At 37.0% G+C, this 23482-nt stretch overlaps 1 protein-coding gene across 1 annotated transcript; it reads left to right on the top strand.

Annotated features, from left to right (window-relative positions):
• Positions 1–20156: 20156 nt before the first annotated feature.
• LOC133797643 (pectinesterase 2-like) lies at positions 20157–23282 on the top strand. The gene is made up of 2 exons (XM_062235617.1): positions 20157–21308; positions 22371–23282. The coding sequence occupies exons 1-2, from the start codon at positions 20411–20413 to the stop codon at positions 23057–23059; spliced, it is 1587 nt and encodes a 528-aa protein (XP_062091601.1). The 5' UTR covers positions 20157–20410; the 3' UTR covers positions 23060–23282.
• Positions 23283–23482: the final 200 nt, after the last annotated feature.

Here is a 23482-nt window from a genome sequence, read left to right as displayed (position 1 = left end):
TCCCGAAGCTGGGTGTTATCTTTCTTTTGCTCCTCAAGTTCAGCTCTCAGCTTTCCAAGCTCCTTGGCCATGCCCTCACGCTCCTTAACCACTGCCTCGAGCTTAGCATTCGCCACCTTCAGATCGTCGTTCGCTCTAAGGTGGAGGTCCTTCGCCTCTTGAGCATGAGTCCTGCTCGAATGGATCTCGTTGTTCAGCTCGTAATTGAGCTGGGCAGTGAAGGCAAGAACCTGAAAAAAGGAAGAAACCACCATTAGCCTCAGGTCAGTATGAATGTAAGCAAAAGGAATATAGAAGGATACTTACCGCAGCAGTGTGCTCGATACTCTTCTCGTAAAGGATAGTGCGGTCTCGGGTGCCAGTTAGGCACTGCCACTGAGGAGCTTCGAAACTTCCATAGCTCTGGCCGATCCGGGACATAACTTCCGAGATCAGCGTAGATCCGTGAGGTCCAGCAGCATTATCCATCACATACGAGTCCATATGGGTGGAGATTGTTAGCTTCTGAACTCGAGAAGCAGAAGGCCTTCTGGAAAGCTGAGCTGAAGACGTTTCACCCACCATAGGAGGTTGGGACTCAATGGCAGGGGCACCAACTAGCGAGGTCGGTGCGACCGCGGAGACGACGGCCTGCGAGGATGGCATTGTCGTGGAGGCGCTAGCCTGGATAGTCGACGCATCAATAGAGCTCGAAACCGGCGGGGCAAGGGGAGGTATCTCTTTGGACCTCTTGGAGCCTTTGCCCGGCTGACCGGTCTTCAGTGACCCCGCCCTAGGGCGTTTGCTCCTCTTGGCGCCTGCATTGTCGATAAGGGCGTCAAGGTCGGAGTCCATCTCGCCTGCACAAGTCACAACACAGTGAGTCAATAAAAGAGAAATGTACATCAAGTAATTTCGGTATCAGACATATAGAGTGATGATAGAAGAAACCTAACTGGAACTCTCCCCTGAGCTCGAGCTTGGGGACCATGATATTCCCCCGTCTTCAGAGGAGGCGGGGGGAGTGCCTTCCCTATAAGTAGGTGATAACCTCGAGAGGTCCCTATAATCATTGGTCCCGTACTGCACAGCTATCCCATTCCACACCTCGTCCGTGGTGTAGATGGTATCATATTTCCCGAGCCCACTATCGAACCTATGGACACAGTCGTCTACCCAACTCCATATGTAGAAGTGGTATCTATCCTGTGGGCACGAGACTAACCTATTGGGCCTGTGTTCTAGTAGTGTGGGAGACCACATCCTCGAGATAGGGAGGACTTTACCTTCATATGATTCCGAGCTCGAGGCTTCATCATTGGCCTCATTCCCGGACCGCGGACTCCTCAGACGAACTGGGAGTGATGGCCTCCTTTCTCTCCTCGGAGGAAGGGAGCCTGTGGGCAGTGGCACCTCCTCCCAGCGTTCATATTTTTTGCTGGACCAGTCAGAGGTTGACTGGCCCTCTCCCAACAACCCGCAAGCTCGGAGCTTGTCCTCGTGTAATAGATACGAGAGAGACCTCCTGCCATAAGGAAGTTGGAGCAAGGCCTCTCTGTGCCTCATCATTGCTTCATTGGGGGTGGGACGCTTAAAACTAGCTGAAAAGCGAAACACATTTCATCTAAATATGGATTTAAGAACTAAAGTATCAAGCTCAGGAATAAAAGTAACGAGAATACTTACGAATCCGCCTGAACGAGTAATGTCGAGACGGGGACAGACCATCTGTCCAGAAGAAGGCCTTCTTGAAATCAGGCGGGTGATTGAGGAGATCCTCAAAAACCTTCGTCTCTTTGGGATAGCTCGAGAGATAGTAAAAACCATCCCCTCCCCGAGCTCGGGAGGGGTTACTTTTCAAACAAAAGAGATATAAAATCTCTTGAGGTGAAGGTCCTTCCCACCTCAGCTCGTGGTACAAGGACCTCAGGGCAGACAGCACCCTGTGCCAACCCAACGAAATCAGTAAAGTCTTTGAAAAAAGACTTCAAGGGCAGCAGTGCTCCCGCCCTCATATGTTCTTGGCTCCATGCCGCATATTTTACTATGGCATCGCGGTCGCCAGGGGCGAAACAGCTCCGTTCTTGACCAGTCGGAGCCCGACACTTTAAGGTGCCTGACAAATGGAGGCCATGGAAGGTCACGATTTCAGATATTTGGCTGGTTGTGGTAACCGTGCTCCAGTAGAGCTCGGCCTCGAACATCTCCTTCCTCAGCTGCGAGGATGAAGTTTCCCCCATTAATGAAAACTAGAGTTCCCCTGGATGATACGCAACAGTGACTTTTAGCGCAGGGTCGAGGGGAATGGGCCTAGGTCCTGAATTGGGCTCCGGATAGAGGGCCTCCCGAAGAACTCTTCTCTTCTTTTCAATGACCTCGTCTATCTGGCGGCGATAGTGAGCTCGAATGTCTTCTTGCTCGCGTGCAAGCTCGTATTCTCTTATCCGACGTTGGTTCCGGGCGAAGAGCGATTCCGGGCTCGGAGATTTCGGCTCGTAAGGGACTGCCAGCAATGACCCCTACCGTCTTTCCAGATTCTGTGACATCTAGCGAGAAAGAAAAAATGGTGAGGGCCATGCATGCAAGAGTCACGAGCTCGATGGAATGAGCTTGGAGATTTAGGAACGAGACTAAATACTAAGGCCCTTATTGAAGAGTCAGGGGCGTGTATTCCACGAAAAAGAAAAGGAGTGTGGATAATTTTTTGAAAATCCCAAAATTCAAGGGAAAGAAGAGTGGCGGTTAGCCAGGAAAAGCGTTTTTGGGTTTCGTGCATTTGTCAAAGCCCATGTTTTTATCCGAAAGCTTAATGTACAAGAAACGCTGCCTAAGAATTTCAAAACCCAGAAAATGGGAACCACATTCAAACGTCAAAACTGGGTATAAACCAGAGACGAACATCCAGAGTGAAAATCTAGAAAGCATAAAAACCTAGCGGTTCAAAACCTTCTATCGTATCATGCTAAGAACGTAAACTAGCACACACAGCAAGAACATTTTAAATGAAAAACAAAAACGGCATACTTACGCAGTAATGGCGATTGCAGAGAGATCATCGATTGGAGAAGAGGTTGCAGGAAAGAACTCACTGATTCGAACAGACCAGGATTCCTTTGTTTCTTTGGTCGAGAAAACATGCACGGAACAGGAACTTTGCAAAGAGGTCTCTGGGCTTGTTTTTCTTCTTTTCTTGCTTATGGCGAATGAGGATGAAAGTGAAGAAGATGAAGAGTGGGGTCTTGTATATATAGGTGGGGAAAAGGAATTAATCAGGAGCGTCGAATGAAATCCTCACTAGATCGAACGGATGGGGATCAATGACAAGAAGGCGCCGAAAAGTTGTCAGACGGACGATCGTGGGCGTGTTTCCAAGGTACTCAAGTACCTAAAATGAGCAATACCCAGCTGACGCGTGTCCATTTTCAAAGGTGTGACGGTACAGTTCTTAAGGAAAGTAGTTCAAAAGTTTCCTTCTCTTAGGATTCGAACAAATACTTTTGAGGGGGCAAGATGTTATACCCAGATTTCGAGCCATGGTAAATATGACCTCGAAAGTTGGGTTCGCAACAAATGGTCTCGTAAGGATTGAAGTATGCTCCAGGATTGTATATCGAGCCTGCACAGTACGATATATGACCTCAAATATATGAGCTCGAAACGATCTCGATCTTGAAAGGTATCTCCGAGAACACACTCATCTTCGGGGACGACTTCGGATCGGGGGTCTCGAGCTAGATGTACGTACGATCTCAAAAGACACGTGATCTCGGGAGATGCCATTAGCTCGAATAATGACGTGAGACCTGGGATGCTAAAGCCTTAGAGATACGCGATAACCACCTTGAATATCTACAAGTATTATAAATATGAGATGTAATCCTCATTTATTAATGTAAATCCCCAAGAATCGTGGGATATTATTTGGTCAGTTATGCGTTTCCTGGTCTTCAGGGACGTTTCCTTTTATATCTGATTATAGGCATTTAAAGCCATTTATCTTATTCACAAAAGAGTAACTACCCAAAATATGTGGGATAGTATTCTGCATCCTTCTCTATAAATAGAGAAGCCATGCAGCATTGTAAGGGATCGAAATTCTGATCCGTGAGAGAAAAATCTGAAGAATTCATGCTAAGGAATTTTCAGAGATAATCTTAAGATTAATAACAGAGACTCATGGACTAGGCAGATTTAACTGCTGAACCACGTAAAAATCGCGTGTTTGATTTGTTTTATTTCATTTAGCCATTGTCATTCATTGTTTACGTGCTCTTCTTTTACTGTTTGACGAAAAACGGCGTCAACACTATACCTTTCAACTACCGAACACGCGATAAGTGCAGTGCTCGTCCGAGAAGAAGAGAGGGTGCAAAGACCCGTTTATTACATCAGTAAAAGATTACTGGGGGCAGAGTCAACATATCCATTGATGGAGAAACTCGCGCTCAGTCTAATTCATTCATCCCGTAAGCTCCGCCTCTACTTTCAGGCACATCCCATCCATGTGCTGACTGATCAACCACTTAGGCAAGTCCTGTCTAAACCAGAAGCTTCAGGTCGACTCCTCAAATGGGCTGTTGAGCTCGGTCAGTTCGAGATCACCTACCACCCGAGAACGACCATTAAGGCACAGGCATTGGCGGACTTTATAGTGGAATGTACTGGTATAGCTGACGACGAGGTAATAACCACGGCCCACGAGCTGTGGAAACTTTACATCGACGACTCGTCAAATGAAAATGGAGCGGGGGCAGGGGTCATTTTAGTTACCCTCGCGGGAAGCAGATTTCATTCTTCCCTAAGATTTGGCTTCAAAGCGTCGAATAATGAGGCCGAATACGAGGCTTTACTCGCAGGACTTCGTATAGCTAAGGAGCTCAAAGCTAAAGCTATACATTGCTACAGTGACTCCCAGCTAGTGGTTAATCAAATCTTGGGTGAATACCAAGCTCGCGGCACGAGAATGGCAGCTTATCTGGAGAAGGCAAAATCTGCATTGGAGTATTTCGAGTTTTATACAATCGAACAGGTTCCCCGCGAGCAGAACTCGAATGCAGATGCCTTAGCTCGACTCGCCACGTCCGCCGAAAATGAAGAGCTGAATGTTGTACCCATAGAACACCTATCAACACCTAGCATTAACGAGCCAGAAGAAGAAGATGTGTGTATGATCGAAACAGAGCCAACCTGGATGACTCCGATAGTTGATTATCTCGAAAACGGAATTCTTCCAAAAGATCGGAACCAGGCTCGAAAGTTGATGTATCAACTTCCCCGTTACACCATTTTGGATGGCAGGCTATACCGAAGGGGATATTCCATGCCGTTACTAAGGTACGTAACCCCTCCCGAAGCTAAGAAAATCATTGAAGAAATTCATGAAGGGTTCTGCGGAGATCACACCGGGGGGCATAGCCTGTCCAAGAAAATCATACGCCAGGGATATTTCTGGCCAACCATTAAAACGGATTCTTTCGAGTATGTGAAGAAATGCGACAAATGCCAGAGATTCGCCACGATACCCCGAGCCCCACCATCGGAGCTGACCATGTTGACATCCCCATGGCCTTTTGCGGTATGGGGCATCGACCTCATAGGCTCACTCCCAACTGGCAAAGGTGAAATATGTTGTAGTCGCCGTGGATTACTTCACAAAATGGACGGAGGCTGAACCATTGGCAGCCATAACCTCGAAGAAGATCCTTGATTTCGTTGTAAAGAACATCGTGTGCCGATACGGAGTGCCGAGAAAGATCGTGTCCGACAACGGAACCCAGTTCAATTGCGACTTGTTCACCAACTTTTGTGAAAAGAACGGTATAATAAATAGTTTTTCATCAGTGGCTCACCCTCAAGCGAATGGCCAGGTCGAAGCTGTGAACAAAACTCTCAAGAGTTCTTTAAAGAAAAAGTTGGAGGAAGCAAAGGGACGGTGGCCCGAAGAATTGCCCCTAGTCCTTTGGGGATACAGGACCATGGCTCGAACCTCAACAGGACATACCCCGTTCTCTCTAGCATACGGCTGCAAGGCAATGTTGCCCATAGAAGTCGAAATCCCAACGATCCGAACTCAGATTTACGACCAAAGTTCAAACCATACTCAGCTCGAGGAAACCTTAGACTTGATTGAAGAAAAAAGAGAAGAGGCTCAACTGAGAAATGCTGCCTACCAGCAACGAACTACCAGATATTTCAACAAGAGGGTTCGAGATCGAAAGTTCGGAATGGGAGATCTGGTGTTGAGACGCGTATTCTTGGCAACTCGAGATCCGGCAGCTGGAGTGCTCGGGCCAAATTGGGAAGGACCATACCAGATAAAGTCAGTCATCCGACCTGGTGTGTACAAACTTGCGAGATTGGACGGGAGCCTAGTACCCCGAGCATGGAATGGCGAACACCTTAGACCTTACTATCAGTAGTGTAGGAAAAGTGTTGCCTATAACCATGAGCTTCTATTTGTATTAGTTTGTTTGTCTTTTGATTACCACCAAATAAAGATTTATTTCATTCAGTATATTATCTCTGTTTATTTTTTATTTTAGCAATCTCTCTTAATTTAATAACATATGGTCACAGTCATAGGATATTAAGGGGGCATCATTGGTATATATACCATCAGCTATAAAAATAAAAAAATATATGAAGCATTTGGATATAACCAGATGCGCGAGCTTAGATAGTTCGGACATAACCGAATTATCAAAAATAAAGTATTTGGATATAACCAAATGCGCGAGCTTAGATAGTTCGGACATAACCGAATTATCAAAAACATATAAAGTATTTGGATATAACCAAATACGCGAGCTTAGATAGTTCAGACATAACCGAATTATCAAAAATAAAGTATTTGGATATAACCAAACACGCGAGCTTAAATAGTTCGGACATAACCGAATTATCAAAAACATATAAAGTATTTGGATGTAACCAGATACGCGAGCTTAGATAGTTCGGACATAACCGAATTATCAAAAATCGAAAACGTTTGGAGTTAACCAGATGTGCAAACTTAACAGGTTTGGAACAAACCAACCAAAAAACTAATCGACGATAAGTAGGAACCTAAACCTACTTCGAGATAAGTCGAGATCGAGGCTGGAATGTCTTAAAGAAAAATAGTTTCGAACTCTTAACCTTGGAACGAAAACCGATATGAGGAAAAGTGACTAAGCAAAAAAGATATAACCAAATCATTCACATTACATACCATATAAGTACTTTTGGGTTCATGGTTAAAGTAATATCTGACTTTGAAAAATAACGAGGTTAGAAGCGGATAATTTGAACAACCTATGCATGAATGCATTGAGCTTCGAATCTAAATCCACAATATGTTTGTATGAATAAATAAACATAAATGATCCATCCATAAAAATTGTGCCAAATATTTCGAGCCAAGAAATGTAAAGCATATATAAGTAATATTTAAAGAAATTGTATCAGCCCCGAGGGCATAAATTAAAATAATTACAAAAATAAGGGGACGCAGCCCCAATAGATGGTTTCCCCGAGATCAGATTTAAGGAAGAGGAGTCTCCTTGGCCTTCTCAGCATCAGTAGCACCGAATTCCTCAGGACGAATAGCATGTCTGTCCTCCTGGGCTCCCTCCGAAACAGCATCCCGAGCAGCCTTTTCCTTCTCGAGCTCATCAGCCTCTTCCTTCTCGAGCCGAGCATTCCACCTGTCAAGAAGAGTCACCTCGTGATGACCTAAGAAGCTGGTGTCCAGATCTTCATTGTAGGCCCACATTCGGTACATGGCCGAGTCAACCGCTTGTTCCTTCTTCTCTTTGTACTCAGCTTTTGCATCCTCCATGATGTCAAAGGTAGCAGCCTTTTCCTCTTCAAGTTTCTTGTTGATCTCCTGAAGCTGGGTGATCTCCTTCTTATGCTCCTCGAGCTCAGTTTTCAGCTTCCCAAGCTCGGTGGCCATGTCCTCACGTTCCTTGGCTCCTGCCTCAAGCTTCGCATTCGCTGCCTTCAGATCATCGCTCGCTTTGAGATGGAGATTCTTCGCCTCTTGGGCATGAGACTTGCTCGAATGAATCTCGTTGTTCAACTTATAATTGAGCTGGGCGGTAAAGGCAAGAGACTGAAAAAGGAAAAGTTATCATTAACACCAAGTCTGTGTGATTATAACCAAGAAGGATACTTACCGCGGCAGCGAGCTCGATACTCTTCTCATAGAGGACAGTGCAGTCTTGGGTATCATTCAAGCATTGCCATTGGGGAGCTTCGAGACTGCCAAAGCTCTGGCCGATCCGGGACATGACATCCGAGACCAGCGTAGATCCATGGGACCCAGCGGCATTGTCGACCACATATGCATCCATGTGGGTGGAAACTGATAGCTTCTGAGCTCGAGAAGCAGAAGGCCTTCTAGAAGGCGGAAGTAAGGATGACTGAACCACCACAGGAGGTTGGGACTCAACCATAACGGAGGGACCGACCAGCGAAGTCGGAGCCACTGCAGAGACGACGACCTGCGAGGACGGCACCGTCGTGGAAGCGCCGACCTGGGAAGTCGCCGCAGTGATGGAGCTCGAAACCGGCGGAGCAGGAGGAGGGGTTTTCTTAGACCTCTTGGGGCCTTTGCCCGGCCGGTCGGTCTTCAGCGACCCCGCTCTGGGACGCTTGCTCCTCTTAGCGCCAGTACCATCGATGATGTTGTCGAGGTCGGAGTCCATCTTGCCTGCACAAGTCACAACACAGAGTGAGTTAATAAAATAGAAGCATACAAATTGTTTCAGTATCACAGACATATAAAGTGATGATAGAAGAAACCTAACTGAAACTCTCCCCCGAGCTCGAGCTTGGGGACCATGAAATTCCCCCGTCTTCAGAGGAGGCGGGGGGAGTGCCTTCCTTATATGTGGGTGATAATCTCAAAAGGTCCCTATAATCGTTGGTCCCGTACTGAACAGCTATCCCGTTCCACATCTCGTTTGTGGTATACATGGTGTCGTATTTCCCGAGCCCACTATCAAACCTATGGACACAGTCATCTACCCAACTCCATATGTAGAAGTGGTATTTATCCTGTGGGCATGAGACTAACCTATTGGGCTTATGTTTTAGTAAGGTGGGGGACCACATTCTCGAGGTAGGGAGGACTTTACCTTCATCTGAATCTGAGCTCGAGGCTTCATCATTAGCCTCATTCCCCGACAACAGACTCCTCAGGCGAACTGGAAGTGGCGGCCTCGTTTCTCTCCTCGGAGGAAGGGCGCCTGTGGGCAGGGGCACCTGCTCCCAGTGTTCATATTTTTTATTGGACCAGTCAAAGGTGGAGTGGCCCTCCCCCAAAAGCCCGCACTTTCGGAGCCTATCCTCGTGTAAAAGGTATAAGAGAGACCTCTTGCCATGGGGGAGTTGGAGCAAGGTCTCTCTATGCTCCTTCATTGTCTCGTCAGGAGTGGGACGCTGAAAATTGGTTGAAAGACAAGACATATTTCTACTAAGTACGGATCTAAGAGCTAAAATCTCGAGCACAGAAATAAAGATAACGAGAATACTTACGAATCCGCCTGAACGAGTAGTGTCGAGACTGGGACAGACCGTCTGTCCAGAAGAAGGCCCTTTTGAAATCAGGCGGATGATTGGGAAGATCTTCAAAGACCTTCTTCTCCTTGGGATAGCTCGAGAGATAATAAAATCCATCCCCTCCCCGAGCTCGGGAGGGGTTACTTTTCAGACAAAAGAGATACAAAATCTCTTAAGGCGAAGGTCCTTTCCACCCCATCTCGTGGTATAAGGACCTCAGGGCAGACAGCACCCTGTAAGAATTGGTGTTGAGTTGGAACGGAGCCAACCCAACGAAATCCGTGAAGTCCTTGAAAAAAGACTTCAAGGGCAACAGTGCTCCCGCCCTCATATGTTCCTGGTTCCATGCCGCGTATTTCACATTGGCGTCGCGGCCCCCAGGGGCGAAGCAGCTTCGTTCATGGTCAATCGGAGCTCGACACTTCAAGGAGCCTGACAGGCTGAGGCCGTGGAAAGCCAGGATTTCAGTTATCTGACTAGTTGTGGTAACCGAGCTCCAATAGTGCTCAGCCTCAAACATTTCTCTCCTCGGCTGCGAGGAAGAAGGTTCCCCCATTAGTGAAAATTTGAGCTCTCCTAGATGGTATGCGACAGTGACCTTTAATGTAGGATCGAGAGGAATCGACCTAGGTCTTGAATTGGATTCCGGATAGAGGGCCTCCCGAAGAACTCTCCTCTTCCCCTTTATGACCTCGTCTATCTGGCGGCGGTAATGAGCTCGAATGTCCTCCTGCTCACGCGCAAGCTCGTATTCTCTTATCCGACGTTGATTCCAGGCAAACAGCGATTCTGGGCTCGGAGATTTTGGCTCGTAAGGGATTGCCAGCAACGACTCCCACCGTCTTTCCAGATTCTGTGACATCTAGCGAGAAAGAAAAAATGGTGAGGGCCATGCATGCAAGAGTTGCGAGCTCGAAGTTACGAGCTCGGGGTTAAGGAACAAAACAAGCTATATATTAAGACTCTTATTAAAGAGTCAGGACGTGCGTTCCACGGGAAAGGAATGAGAGTGGATAATTTTTTGAAAATCCCGAAAATCAAGGGAAAAAAGAGTGGCGGTTAACCAGAAAATGCAGCCTTGGGTTCCGTGCATTTGTCAAGGCCCATGTTTTTTACCCGAAATCTTGGTGTACAAGAAACGTCTCTTAAAATTTTAAAACCCAGAAAAACAAGAATCTTGCTCAAACATCAAAACTGGGTATGAACCAGTGATGCAAATTCTGTGTTGGGAGTAAAAAAAAAACAAGAGCCTATCAGATAGAAACCTCCTATCATATTATGGTAAGGATGTAAACTAGTACATACACATACACAGCAAGAACAGTATGAACAAAAACTAACAAAATGGAAAACGAAGATTGCACACTTACATAATAATGGAGATTGCAGAGAGATCGTTGATTGAAGGAGAGGTTGCAAATAAGAACTCACGGACTCGAACAAACCAGGGTTTCTTTGTTTCTTTGGCTGAGAAAACATGCATTGGATAAAAGTTTTATAGGAAGGTCTCTGGTTCTGTTTTTCTTTTTTTCTTGCTCCTGGTGAACGAAGGTAAAAAAGAAGATGAAGAGTGGGGTCTCGTATATGTAGATGGAAAAAAGGGGATTAACCCGGGGCGTTGAATGAAATCCTTGCTAGATCCAACGGATGGGGATCAATGACAAGATGGCGCCGAAAAGGTGGCAGACGGATGATCGTGGGCATGTTTCCAAGGTACTCAAGTACCAAAAACGAGCAATACCCAGCTGACGCGTGTCCATTTTCAAAAGTGTATGACGGTACAGTTCTCAAAGAAAGTAGTTCAAAAGTTTCCTTCTCTTAGGATTCGAACAAATACTTTTGAGGGGGCAAGATGTTATACCCAGATTTCGAGCTATGTTAAATATGACCTCGAAAGGTGGATTCGCAGCAAGTGGACTCATAAGGTTTGAAGTATGCTCCAGGATTGAATATCGAGCCTGAAAGACATAGATGACCTCGAGTATGGTGACCTCGGAGTGTTCATGATCTCGAAAGGTAGCTCTGGAGACACATCCATCTTCAGGGATGACCTCGGATCAGGGGTCCCGAGCTCGACGCACATACGATCTCGAAAGCCATGTGACCTCGGGAGATGTCTCTAGCTCGAAAGATGACGGGAAACCTGGGAAGCTAAAGCCTTGGAGATATATGATAACCACCTTGAATATCTATAAGTGTTGTCCATACAAGATGTAATCCTCATTTATTACTGTAAATCCCCTAGAATTGTGGGATATTATTTGGTCAGTTATACGTCCCCTGGTCTTCAGGGGACGTTTCCTTTTATATCTGGTTATAAGCATTTAAAGCCATTAATTTTATTCACAAAAAGAGTAACTACCCAAAATATGTGGGATAGTATTCTGCAGCCTTCTCTATAAATAGAGAGGTTAAGCACCATTGTAATGGACCGAAATTCTGAACCTTGAGAGAAAACTCTGAAGAATTCATGCTTAAGAATTTTCAGAGATAATCTTGAGTTTAATAACAGAGACTCGTGGACTAGACAGATTTAACTGCTGAACCACGTAAAAATCGTGTGTTTGTGTTGTTATATTTAAATTGGCCATTATCAGTTATTGTTTACGTGCTCTCCTTTCACTGCTGACGAAAAACGGCGTTAACAATTTCATATTACTTCATGAAGTTATTTAACTAATGTGATGTTTGGTTGGAGAGAATGAAAATTGAGGAATAAGAATGAGAATGGAAAAACGAATAGGAATGGAATGGAGTAAAAATTAATATGAATAAAAAAAATTGATATTAATTTTTTTTCAATCTTGCATTATAATGGTTTTTGCTCCCATTTTCAAATAGAATAGTCATTCCACCAAAATGTTGGAAAAACTATTCAAATAGAATGACATTTCAGTGCTCTAAAATCCAACTAAACAAAGTAATAGAATGAAAATTGATTCATTTCCATTCTATTCTTTCCATTACCCATAATCAGATATCACCTAAAGTTGAGGAACGAATTTCCACATTAATTAATTATTTTCATGTTGATAGATCAATAATCATACACGGGCGCGCGCGCACACACACACACACATATATATACTATATACAAACAATATGCAATATGCACGTTTGCTTATTTTTATTTATAGAATTTATTAATTACTTTTATTAAATTTATATTAATGTCATATAAATTTTGAAATAAATATCCTATTTTAATTAATAAATTAATTTATTTTTGTTTAAGTTTATGTTTATGTTTGTTCTAGTTTTTGATTTGGAGAATGACAACAAAAGATTATATATTATATGTTTAATGTAATATTAAATATTATACGTGGATTTTAAATTTAAGTTTCTTGCTAGTTTTTTTTTAAAATTTGTTGCTAATTGACAGTATATTATATTATATGTTTAATATGATATTATTCTAATAAGTGAGTTTAAATTTAATTAAATTTTATTTAAGTTATAAAACGTATGATTTTATTATTTTAAAATAATTATTATTGTAAAATATCTCAAAAATATCATATTTTAATCTGTTTAATTATTTATTACTTTTAAATAATTATGATTGTAAAATATCTCAAAAATATCATATTTTAATTTTTTTAATTATTATATTTTTAAATAATTATCATTGTTAAATATCTCAAAAATATCCAATTTTATTTTTTTAATTATTTATTTTATTTTATTTAAATTTAAGTGTACAAGCTACCATTAAACGTAAAAATATTCTGGTAAATATAAGAATATTCCATTAAAGTTAACATTAAAAAAAGAGTTTATACTTTTTTGGACCTTGTGTTTTTTCTCATTATCTGTTTGGACCCTGTGTTTTGTCAAATTACTTTTTGGACCCTATGTTTTGTAAAATGGTTAAAATAGAACTCTAAACCCGATTTTAGTCAATGTTTTCTCAACTAAAATCACAAATAATTTACCAAACTAACAATTCAGAACAAAAATAAAATCACTCTGCTTAAAAACTGTGTTGTAATATTCAATTTTTTATTCATCAAAATTGAGTTTAGGGTTCTATTTTAATCATTTTACAAAACATAGGGTCCAAAAAGTAATTTGTCAAAACACAGGGTCCAAACAGATAATGAAAAAAAAACACAGGGTCCAAAAAAGTATAAACCCTTAAAAAAAAAATGACACCCCTATAACATTGTTTTTTTGTTTTTTTAAAATGATATCCACTTATACTTACAAAATAAATTAAACTAAAAAAATTATTATAGCCTAAAATTGTAATAAAATGACAATTAAGCTTCTCTAAAAAATTAAAAATTATTCCTAGCCCTTTAAAAATAATTTATGATTCTGCTAATTATGGATAAAATTTATTATATAATGGATATAGTTTATATTTATATAATATGGTTAGTTGTATTTAGTATAAAGTGTATGCAAGATATTTGTTACACAATGACAAATGATCTAGAATATTTTCTTGTACAATATATGCAAATAATTTAGACTTTAATAGTGTTTAGATTCTCTCAATTTCCGATCAAATATGTCACGCAATGAAAACAGGTACAGTACCACGAAAATGCATCATCATAATATATATGAAATTTACAACCTTGACCAGCAAGCCAACAAATTCAAGATATAGACACAATATATAGAGAAATATTAGTTTGTAGTTACCTACGTCGTATATGCTCATAAATTCTATAAATATATATATATATATTTAATATATCTATCCATATATTCGTAATTATCATTTCTGGATTGGGTACGTACCTATTCTAATATACTAGTATAGTTAATAGAACGTGTTGATATTATTGCAAGTGTAATTATATGTATTTAATAGTTCTAATTGCACTATTATAAACATAACACAATATACTACAATATTTGAAAATAATTAGGACCCCTTGATATTAATTAGAAAATATATGCAAATAATTTAGCTATATCTTTTTTTTATATTTAAAATTATATCAAATTGTTGAAAATTTGGTATTGGTACCCACAAATTAATATATCATCAATAACATATTATTGTGATCATTAATTTAAAGGTAGTAGTATAGCGAGAATAGAACATTGTTTACGACTTTAATTAAAGTGTGAATAAAGCAGTTAGTGTTAAATTTGAAAAGACTAAGTTCATCTCGGGAAGGTGTTCAATCAGAATATGTGGGAGAGTCGTGATGCTTTGCTAATTAGAACATATTGTTTTTATTAATGCACTGAATATATATTGAAAAGGAATGCACTATATTTATATAAATCTGTACACACACACACAAATGCGTGTATATATTTATATTTTGGCCAAAAAAATATACGTGTAAATTTTCATTTATGAGATAAAGTTTTGGGTACGAAAAGAAAGTCAGCAGTCAAGTGATGAAATAGAAGTCTAAACATAGATCCCCAGTCTGCTGGAAATTAAATGGGACAATTAATTAAAGAATAGTTGGAAAGAGTATTAACTTACTGCACGTAATTTTATCCCTTTTTTCATTTTATACAAACGTAACTTAATCAATTCATTGAACTGCGCACTGAGATCACCACCAACCAAGTCACCAAGTAGTAAGGTGTCATGCCTGATGTCTTAAAGATCGAGGGTTTGAATTTGGGTGGCTCTTTCTGGCAGCGTGGAGCGACAGTCTAAAGAATCTTAAATATGAAAATTATGTGCGTCAGCCCAGCCACCATTGCCCTCTCGCTTAAGATCCCTTTAACACTAGTTGGTTGGTGAGAGAATCAAGTGATACACACCATCGTAGGAGGAGGCGACCCGACGAGTAGAATTTTGGCAAACATTCATTGGCAGGGTTGGAACTCTCACATGGTAACGCCCAGAGAGGGGAGTCACACTGGTAGCCCCCTCCTCCCCTTTTCATTCACCAAAAAAAAATAATTGTCCATTGAGATCGCTCACTCATGTTTGTTACCATACTAGGTACATTACCATCACTCACATTTACTTCGTTTTATTTAGAAAATTTATTAATTAATTCTATTTAGTTTTTATGATTATGATATAAATTTTTAATAAATAAATAATATTATATATATATAAATGACATAGACATATTAAAAGAAAAATTAAACCAAAACATTATTTATGTTTTTTTTTTTTAAAAAGTAATACAATAACATTTTAGATCATAAATTATTATATTTAAGGTACAAAACATTCATGATATTATTTAAATCACACTTCAATAATTGGAGAAGAAACTTATTTGTTCTTAATAAAAGAAAAACGTTATAATAATTTATTATATAGTTACACAGTTATATTTTTTATACACAAGATATCTATGTATAATGTATGCTTATAATATTTGTTGTTATTTAATATGAATATATATTTATATAAGTTAGTTTAAATAATAAAAAATAACATGCTTTTTTAATATAAAAATGATAAATTTTTTAATAAAATTTAAGATTATGTATTATATATTATTATAATAATATTTTATAACATTTAAATTTATATTAATATAATTATTAAATATTTTTTTGTATTAAATATTATTATAATAATGATATTTATATATTTTTAAATATATATTAATATAATTATTAAATATTTATTTTAAATATATATTTTGTTATATAATATTTCGTTAAAGTTAAAAAAAATTGTTAAAACAAAAAAAAATTATTAAATACACTTTTTTATATAGAAGATATATATAATAGTTTTTTTTTGGAATTTATATTCATAATGTATATATATATTAGTATGTCTTACCTAATTTAAAAAAATATATATATCTTCCCAGTATTTTATTTTATTACAAAATAAACTCTTAATTATACATCTACTTCAATAAATATATATATATATAAATATACACGTACACATTTTTTTGGAAAGACATATATATATTTATATATATATATTCAGAGTGGTTATATATTGAGACTTTTTCTTCGTACTCATCCCTTCTAATTAATTTAAATATTATTGTGATAATTAAATTGGCATAAATGAGATCATTAAATCTTAAAAATAATATTAATTAGTCGCACCTAATTTAAAATATTAATTAGTATATCATATATATATTAAGTAGTTTATAATTTTACCTAATTTAAAATATGAATTATTATATCTCACACATATATATACTAAATACAAGCAACGTACAATATGCACATTTGCTTAGTTTTATTTATATAATTTATTAATTATATTTATTAAATTTATATTAATATTATATAAATTTCAAATAAATATCCCATTTTAATTAAATAATTTTTTTTTTTTAAGTTTATATTTGTTCTAGTTTTTGAATTTGTAAGTGATAACAAAAGATTATATATTATATGTTTAATGTAATATTAAATATGACAGTAGATTATATTATAAGTTTAATATGATATTATTCTAATAAATGAGTTTAAGTTTAATTAATTTTTATTTAAGTTATAAAACATATGATTTTATTATTTTTAAGTAATTATTGTTGTAAAATATCTAAAAATATATCATATTTTGATTTGTTCAATTATTTATTATTTTTAAATAATTATCATTGTAAAATATCTAAAAAAATATCTTATTTTAATTTGTTCAATTATTTATTTTATTTTATTTAAGTTTAAGTGTTTACAAACTACAGTTAAATATAAAAATATTATGTTAAATATAAGAATATTATGTTAAAGTTAATATTAAAAAAATAAAAAACTGTTAAAACTAAGAATTTCCGTTATCTACACACTTATTATATAAAAGATATATATATATATTAAGTAGTTTATAATTTTTAAGAAATAAGATTTTACATACTGCTAGTTTTGCAATTATGTTGTTTAAATTAATACTGCAATTTTACTAATAATTTTGATTACAATGAAACTAATATTTTTATTTTAAAGTTAATAATGTTTATTTTGAGTTGAAAATAAAACAGATTTTTGATAAAAGAATATTAATTTATTCTTCAGAAATTAATTTTTAATGAGAGTTGCGAAAGATATATGGTTTAAGTACGTATATTTATATTAAAAATCTGATCACGGGCAAATTTATAAAATTAATCCATATATTTATATTTATTAATATGTACAGGGGCAGCCAAAGCAGGTGGTGCCCACTATCAAGTAAGCTATATAGTTTGATACCTGATCTGATCAATTGGTCCACAAGAAAAATATAATTAGGATAATTGCGTGGAAGCACCAACCTTTAATAATATTTATGTTTCTATCTATATATTCTTAAACAACTGCGAGCAAAGTCAATATATGTTTTCTCATAATTAATTTCGTTTTCTTAGGCAGCGCTCTTTGAAATGGTCAATTGTATAAATATATATATATATATATTCTTTTTGTAAAGCATATACTTATTAAAGTAAGATAATTAAATTTTGCAAAGCATTTCTGTGAAAACATTGATGCATTGCTCTCTTTAAAATGAAAATAGTTTACAGTACACTTGCTCAACCAGTCCTATACTGCTAAGCAAATAAAAAACTTTATGTTTTGCCTGATCTATTTATATATATATATAGATATATATATATATATATTGTATGGATATAGGAAAACTAATAATACTACATACGTGATAATTAATACGTATACTATATTGAGTTTTATTCAAACACTCATCATTAAAATATAGCAGGTAGAGTTATCCTAAGTATAGTTCAGAATCAGAATTTAGAAATAATTTTATAAATTAAATATGTAAGAGAAACAAAAAAAAAATTGATTGATTATTCATTTTTAAAAATATATTTTTTATATCTTTTATTTTATCGAAAACAAATTAATTAACCATTTAAAATCTTAAACCACACATAATTGTTCTTTAAATAATATTTTTAAATAATTGCATATATAGTATGAAAATATTTACAAGTACACAACAAAAACATATTATTCTTGGTTGGGGGCTCTTGCCCCCTCAATTTTTTAAATTGCATATATATATATATATATAAATTAAGAATTTTGAAAACAATGCGATTGTATGGAATAAAATATATATAAATTTTGTAGTAGAACTTTAAAGCAAACGTTGAATTTTTTTTCTTTACGTACGTTCGCTAATGGCGATAGCAGTCAAAATTTAATACGTACGTTTGACTATATTATGCCTTTTCATGTCAAAATAGCTATATTGCTTAGACAATTAATCAAACAGCTTATATACAATAACGTCAAGACTATGCCACATACATTGTGATCGATCAAAGAAAAAGTGTTGATATTTTACATCTTCTAGCACCACATACCAGATGAATGAAGTGACACTCATAATTATTTAGTAATATTTTATAATATTTATTAAATTTAAAAAAATAAGTCTCGATATTGGACTACACCAATAATAAAATACCACTCATATTGTTAGACAATAATAATACTCCGTAGTAATTCTGATAAATAAATGTATAATCATGAACCTCAGCATAGTGACAATATCATTAGTCTTTATTGGCTATATATATTGAGTGTTGTGTTATTGGACACTATGACCCAAAAGCAATTGTCATATAGATTGCCTGTCCAATTTAATAAACCCATTCTATTCACCAGCACAGCACGGCAGCACGTCGCATGCAGTATAGTACTTTTTGTTTGTTTCTTGGTAACTAAGAAATATATATGCATACAAATGAGCTTCATTAGTGGTATATATTTAAAATGAGTAATACATAGTAGTAGGAGAAAAAAAATTAATGTATAATTTTTTATTTTATTTTAGAGGATGTCAATATTGTATTAGTTTCTTTTTTTTTTTTTGAAAAATTTAATTATAAATACCTATACATTAATAACCATATAATCTAGCTAAAAACTTATTTTTATGGTCATCTATCAGCTAATAATCCTGCTATAGGTTATATATATTTTTAACTTTGTCCAATTATTAGTTTAGAATATAGGCAAATGAAGTCGTCATCTTATAATTAAGCAAACTAATTATTGGCCGTGATTTCTTAAAAGAAAAAAACAATTTATCTTTTATTTGGTAGAAAATATGCATTATTATTATTATTCTTTAATGATGTTATTACAAGACAAAAAGCATGAAAATGGGTCTTCCAATATTTTATTCGATCTGTATTAATTAATTAATAAAGCAACAACTCTATATTTACAGGCTTCTTTCTTTCTTTCTTTCTTTAAAAAGACAGAGATAATAAGTTACTAGCTAATAAATCTATTTCATGTCACTTTAATTGTCACCCACCGTTTAAGCGTAGCTAACACATACCACACTGGACGTGTAGTCATAAATTGTGAGCACAAAATCGCGTTGACATATCAAACAACATGCAGCGTAAAAGAAAACTAGTCTTACTTATTATAAAGGCATGCAGTAATTAATTTTAATTTGAGAATCGTTTAAGGTCGCCAGGTTGTCCAATGTGTCTAATAACAATACTCTTTTAATTTTGGCCCTCTCTCTTCTTTTGGTGATTATTATAAATTAAGATAATTATATATTTATATAAATATACACATGCATGCACATATTATTCATCATTATGAATATATATTTTTGTTGCCTGTCCTTATCTAGTGGGTTTATAATTAATATCATCGCTTCTTATATTGTGTTTAATATATACATATACGTTCAAATTTGAACCAAAACAAAGTATAAGAAGTAAAATCGAACATAACATTGAAAAGGTTATTTGTTGAGACTAACTATTCAAATAAAGGAAGAAACAATACAATTCATACAAAGTTGTGTGCCCCATTTTTTTCTTACTTATTCAACTCGAACCTTTTCTCATCATTCTTCTATAAATAGAAACCGAATTCAAGCCAAAATATAATTCATAAACCAACCTAGCTAAGTATTCTCAAAATCCCCATTTGTTTCTCTCTTGTTATCACTCTCCATTGTCCAAACCTAGCTAGCTAGAAAATGGCGTTTAGGGACTACTTAAATTTTTCCCTAATAATAGTACTAGCACTCCTTTCTGCTTTTCCAAACACCATCTTTGCTTATTCTCTCGACGAAGTCAAATCATGGTGTGGCCAAACACCCAATCCCCAACCATGCGAGTATTTTCTAAGCACCGCCCAATATAGTAACTATCACGTCCATGCCCCCATCAAACAAAACTCCGACTTCTTTAAGATATCCACCAAGCTCGCCCTGGACCGGGCCGTCCACGCTCACAACGGCGTCGTTTCGCTCGGGCCCAAATGCCGGAACTCGCGAGAGAAGGCAGCCTGGGCCGATTGCCTCGAGCTCTACGAGTACACAATCCAAAGACTCAACGAGACCGCTGACTCTGATGACAAGTCATGCTCTCAAGAAGATTTCCAGACGTGGCTCAGTACGGCTCTGACCAACCTCGACACGTGTCGTTCTGGGCTTCTCGAGATGGGAGACCCCGACAATCTCCTGCCGTTGATCACGTCCAATAATGTCACCAAATTGATTAGCAACACTTTGGCTATAAACAAACCGGGGTCGAATACTAAACAGAGTTACAAAAATGGGTTCCCTAGTTGGGTGAGGCCAGGTGACCGGAAGCTCTTGCAGTCGTCGTCATCACCGTCTTCTCAGGCCGATGTTGTGGTGGCGCAAGACGGCTCCGGGAAATATAAGACGATAAAAGAGGCGGTGAGCGCGGCGGGGAGTGGAAAAAAGAGTGGCAGGTTTGTAATTTACGTGAAGTCTGGGACGTATAACGAAAATATTGAGATAAAGGGCAAGAATATTATGTTGGTCGGAGATGGTATTGGGAAGACTATTGTTACCGGAAGCAAAAGCGTCGGAGGCGGTTCTACCACCTTCAATTCAGCCACTGTCGGTACGTGTTTATATATATATATAATCATTATAACTTTATGATTAAAAAACTCATTATTATTATAATTATTAGTTCGTAGAAGTACTTGATCGATAGTGAAATGATTTGATTCATGCTTCCGTGATTTAGCAATATAATATTTAATAGAAAACTATCTTCTTCTTTTTAAAAATTGAGCTATTTAGTACTAGGAAGGAAGATTAAAATATAATTAGGTGTACGTACTTTTTTTAGCAATTAAATTTGGAGATTATTTAAAAAAATAATACAAGTCAAAGTCGTTAACACTTAAGGAGAAGTAATAAACCATACGTACAAGGGAAGAAATAAATGTCCATAGATTTGAACTTTCTTTTGTGATCATCTAGAAAATACACGACAAAAAAAAATCAAACTATAGCTAGTTATAATGATATATCTTTGAAAACAAACAAGTTTTATATATGATAATTATATATATGATAGTGAAATGACTTGATTAAAATATAATTATTGTCCTACACATAATTATGCATACTATTCCAATTTTAGTTTAACGTGGAACTAAACTGTCTACACACTGAGAAGTTATTTATCTCCAAAGTGGACCATATATGGAATTGGTTCGATCATGAGACTTCTTAATACATCACAAACATTTATTACAAACTCACACAAAGTCCTTGTTGTCCCACCCACTAATATAAAAAATAAAAGTATAAGCTTAGACAGACTACATTACAATATCTCATATTTTAAATAATATTACAAATTATCATCTTAGTATTGAGCACAATATTAAAAACAAAATATTTGTTAGACACATGAACTATATTTAACGCTAGCATCTTGCATTAGATTTTTTTAAGATACCCAACACCACATAACGTAACACTCTATGATTAGTTAGCGATACATCATAATGCAACATTTTTGTGGTGTTGGGCACATATAACAAAATCTATATTAGATGTTAGCCATTACACGTGTCATGATAGGCATGCATCTCCAACATTTTTTTAAAAAAAATTCTAAATGAAAATTCAGTGATAATGACATCTTATAATAATGAATTTCATACAGCTGTTGTTGGAGATGGATTTATTGGTCGAGACATTACATTCCGAAACACAGCCGGACCATCCAATCACCAAGCCGTGGCACTGCGGTCGGGTTCGGATCTATCCGTATTCTATAGATGTAGCTTCGAAGGTTACCAAGATACCCTTTACGTCCACTCCGATAGACAATTCTACAGAGAATGTGATATTTATGGCACTGTCGACTTCATATTCGGCAACGCTGCTGTTGTGTTCCAAAACTGCAACATCTACGCTCGTAACCCACCCAACAAAACCAACACCATCACCGCCCAAGGCCGAACCGACCCGAACCAAAATACGGGCATTTCGATCCACAATTGTCGGGTCACCGCCGCTTCGGACCTGAAATCGTCCCAAAGCTCAGTCAAAACATACTTGGGGAGACCCTGGAAGGAGTATTCGAGGACTGTTTTCATGAAAACTAGTCTTGATAGTTTGATCAACCCGGCGGGCTGGTTGGAGTGGAGTGGCAGTTTTGCCCTCAAGACTCTGTATTATGGTGAGTACGCAAATACTGGAGCGGGTTCGTCCACGGCGAACCGGGTCAAATGGCCCGGTTACCGTGTAATTACTAGTGCATCCGAGGCTTCGAAATTTACCGTGGGTAATTTTATCGTGGGTGGGTCGTGGTTGCCTGCTACCAGTGTGCCTTTTACGTCTGGTCTTTAATTTCCATGATGCTCTTTTTCAAATTTGTAAATCATTGTGTATTTACATTTGTTACAAGTGATGTCTTATAAGGGTAAATTAGGTTTTTTATTATTATTATTGTTTGTATTTTTCAAATAAAGTGATCAAAGTTCACTACGTAAAGGGTACCGTAAGTACCATTTGTCATTATTCTTTATATGGTTTGAAATTGCATGAACAATTAATTGTCAATTATTCTTTATATGGTTTGAAATTGCATGAACAATTAATTGTCAATTATTCTGTAAAAGTATCTTCTTTTAATTTTTGTATAAATATTAATATATATATTAAGGCCTGCTATTGATAATAATTAGTTAATTGTATTGATGTTCTTGTTATACGTAGTGTACGGTTATTTGGACTTATTACGTACGTTGCTTGAGTGCTTAGCCAACTTTA

The sequence above is a fragment of the Humulus lupulus genome, chromosome 8 (assembly GCF_963169125.1).
Source record: "Humulus lupulus chromosome 8, drHumLupu1.1, whole genome shotgun sequence".
In the NCBI taxonomy this organism is placed as follows: domain Eukaryota; kingdom Viridiplantae; phylum Streptophyta; class Magnoliopsida; order Rosales; family Cannabaceae; genus Humulus; species Humulus lupulus.
The sequence above is the reverse complement of the archived record's forward strand: the minus strand, read 5'-3'. Positions and strand labels throughout refer to the sequence as shown.